Source organism: Watersipora subatra, chromosome 4, assembly GCF_963576615.1.
Source record: "Watersipora subatra chromosome 4, tzWatSuba1.1, whole genome shotgun sequence".
NCBI classification, from domain to species: Eukaryota; Metazoa; Bryozoa; class Gymnolaemata; order Cheilostomatida; family Watersiporidae; genus Watersipora; species Watersipora subatra.
The window spans coordinates 53,528,267-53,531,915 of record NC_088711.1 but is presented as its reverse complement, the minus strand read 5'-3'; the positions used below and the strand labels follow the sequence as shown (position 1 = coordinate 53,531,915).

The following is a 3,649-nucleotide window of genomic DNA, read 5'->3' as shown; positions in this document are numbered from 1 at the left end:
GGATAATACTAGCCTACTGATAATACATAATAGCCGCTAAATGTAATATTACAAACAATTGTCACATGTACCACGATAAAGATTGAGAGTAGGTCAATCAGTTCACCTATAACAAGTTTTAAAAGTAACTACAAACTACAAGAATTTATGTGACTATAATGCAGATAGATATGATGAGCAGATGATCTCAGATGCCACCTACTGTTCCTCTACTGGAATAATGAGAGCTAACTTATGCACACTACGGGTTATAACTGTGTCAGGGCTACCGCTATATGTTTTAGTCATTTTACCTGACCTAAAGTTCTTGTAACGTATTGAAACACGCCTTACAGTATCCTTACTGTCTGGATGTGTTTGACATACTTCCGCAAGATGGTATTGGGAACGCAGCGCATTTGAGTCCTTAACCATCACTATGTCACCTATCATGAGATTGCGGGTTTTCTTATACCACTTAGACTAATAAGCCATAGTGGGAGCATACAGCTCTACCCAACGCTTCCAAAACTTATTGCAAGTGCTGTTTACTATTTCTGCACGAGTTTTGATAGAGTGCACCGTCATAGCAGCATCACCTACACTGTTTGAGTGTGCTCTACCTAATAGCAGGGAGTTTGGTGTAAGTAGGTTGGTTGTGGAATCCTCACTTGGAATCCTCCCAAGTGGTCTCTCATTTATGATATTAGCTGCTTCCGTACAAAGAGTTAGAAATTCAGCAGGGGACAACCTTTGACCACCTGTACTGAAAGCAAAACATCTCTTTGCTGACCTGATTAAGCTTTCCACTGCGCCTTGGTACCATGGACTGTCAGCAGCACCAAACACCCATTGTAGTCCATGGTCAGCACTTGCCTTGTAGATCATTTTTTGATCCAAACTGTTCCATAGCATTCTGAGCTCTTTCTCAGCATGTGTAAGTTGTGATCCAGGATCGGAGTAGATGACCGATGGCCACCCACGTATATTTGTGAACCTTCTCAATGCTAAAATAAAGGAACTTGTATCGTAGCCGAACACAGCTTCTATGTGCACCGCTCTTGAAGCGAGATCAGTAAAGATGACACCCCATGCCTTTCCGGTGGTACGTTTCTGTACTTCGCCCCTTACAGGAAATGGGCCGAACAAATCGAGGACTAGTTGGCTGAACGGTAGGGCCGGTGTCAATCTTCCTTTGGGGAGCTTACCCAATTCTCGGGTTAATAATTGAGGGTATCGGATCTTGCATAGCCTACAATTGGTCTTTACTGACTTGGCTAACTTTGTGCCTTGTGGGGTCCAGTAAGCATGACGGAAGCGTGCCAATGTCGCATCACGTCCTCTATGACCACCTTCAGTGTGAGCTTCATCCATGAGCAGTCTTGTGTAAGGGTGGTTGGTTGGTAGCAACTTGAGAGGTGGATCATCTGAGCCCTGTTGCAGAGGGTTGTTATCTCCCATCCGCTCTCCTATCACCCAGATTCCATCCTTATTTATAACTGGTTTCAACCTTGCATACCTACCACGTACAGCCTGTTCAAGATCAGCCTTCATTGTAGCTTGTACATCCTTGATAATGAGTTTTTTGCTCTCTTCAAGGTTTTGACTGTAATATTGCAGATTCTGCCAGCTTTGAAAGATCTGCCATCTTTGATAGCTAGGAGTCGAGCGAAGACCCAAACAAGTCTCTTGTTGGTCTTGCACCTGCTGTAATCTATACTCAGTTGATGGTTCTGAGTAGCTTTAGTCTGGTGGGTGTGAACAACCTTCTTTTCACCAGGTAGTGGCTCCTGTGGTTGCCCAACTTCATGAATTGTCCTAGTACCCCATTCTACTTCATCTTTGTATAAAAAGTCTGGGCCTCTCCACCATGAAGTAACTGGCCCTAGCTCTTGAGGTCGACGACCTCTAGTTACCCAGTCTGCATGGTTGTCTTCACCTTTGATCCATCTCCACTCACTCATGTCTTTACTTGCTGCTTGGATCTCTCCAATTCGAGCACCAATTCGAACTCCAATTCGTAAAGCTTGAAACGAGTAGATTTCTTTTTTAGCATACAGAGAACAGTCTCCGAGTCAGTGAGATGCACCACTTTGTCAAACTTGATTCTCATTTCTTTCCCAATGATCTCTCTTCCTCTCTTTGCCAGTACTGCTCCATTGAGCTCCAACTGGGGAGTTGACAGTTTTCTGATGGGTGCTATACGAGATTTGGCAAGAACAAATCGACAAAAATAAGACTCATCTCTCAGCCTCCAACGTATATATGCCACAAAGCCAAATGCTTTGTCACTTGCATCGCTAAAGATTACAAGTGTTGGGGAACCTTGAGCTCCCTCTGGGGTGAGGCAACGACCATACTCCAATGTGTTGAGTTCGCACATATGAGTAAAGAATGCTCTCCATTTATTCCTGAGTTGATCAGGGAGGGGCTCATCCCAACCTATGCCTAAGTCCCAGGTGTCTCTAAGATAAATTTTGCCGGTTACTATGAAAGGACTTAGTATGCCTAGTGGGTCGTACAACCGCATCACCTGTTCAAGTACAAGACGCTTAGTAAGGATATGAGGAATAGCCTGCGAGACTTCATTTATATCCAAGTCAGGTGCTGTGTGCTGGCCTCTGACCTTCTTTGAAAAGTTTTATTTTGGCTTGAAACTTATGGTATCTGAGCACCCATTCCACAGCACACCTAATACTTGCATGCTTTTGTCCTCCCCTTTACCATTGAAAGTCCAGCCTTTAATCTGAAATCCTCCTTTTTTAACACTGTAGTTGCATCATCAGCTAACTGATGAGCCTCAGAGTCATCACTAACTGACTCAACAATGTCATCCACATACATGGACTCATTGAGCAGAGTAGCTACCCTGGGAAACTTCTCTTTCATCATTTCAGCAGTCTTGAGGATTGCCTCAGTACTAATTGCTGGTGCTGGGCGGTCACCCATGTTGACCCTCGTTATTGCATACGTGTCTGGTTTTTTAGTAGCATCCATATTGCGCCACAAGAATCGATGGCAATGTTGTTCAGTGATACCAATGTGTATAGAGTTGAACATTTTCCTTACGTCACCAATGAGGACTGATTTGCCCTCACGCCATCTTATCAATATGCCCAGAAGAGAAGAAATGTAATTGTCTGGGCCCTTTGCGAGGGCCTCATTGAGTGACTGTCCTTCAAAAGTCTGACTAGAATTGAAGACAATTCTGACTGGTGTAGACATGGACTTAGGGTTTTCTACAGCCAAGTGGCTGATGTAAAAGACTGGTCCATTCCACTCCTCGAGCTCTTTGTCGGATAACTTTCTGGCGACACATCTGTCTAACATGTCCTGTATCTGTTCACAGTAGATCTGCTTCCACTGCTCACCCCGCTTGAGCAGGGACTTTTCTGTACTTCTGAGAGTTGCAAATACAGCACTGTAATTATCTGGCAGAAGTTTTGGATCTATAAGCCACGGGTATTTAGTTACCCATGCTTCAAGCTTTGGGTCATAGCTGAGATTACTACGAATTATTTCTACCTCTTGTTGTTATGTAAATGAGTAGGTGTGCCCCCTTATTGGGCATTTCCCACATTTGCAAGAACCACATCGAGGTTGGATTTCAGTTACCATCTCCTCACAGTGTATGAACTTCTCTACAGTGTTCATTTCTGCCCGTGTCAGA

General features: G+C 44.0%; 1 protein-coding gene across 1 annotated transcript; it reads right to left on the bottom strand.

The window, feature by feature from the left end:
* Positions 1-462: 462 nt before the first annotated feature.
* LOC137394348 (uncharacterized) lies at positions 463-1,440 on the bottom strand. Its single transcript, XM_068081062.1, has one exon. It carries the CDS (start codon positions 1,438-1,440, stop codon positions 463-465), a length of 978 nt encoding a protein of 325 aa, XP_067937163.1.
* Positions 1,441-3,649: the final 2,209 nt, after the last annotated feature.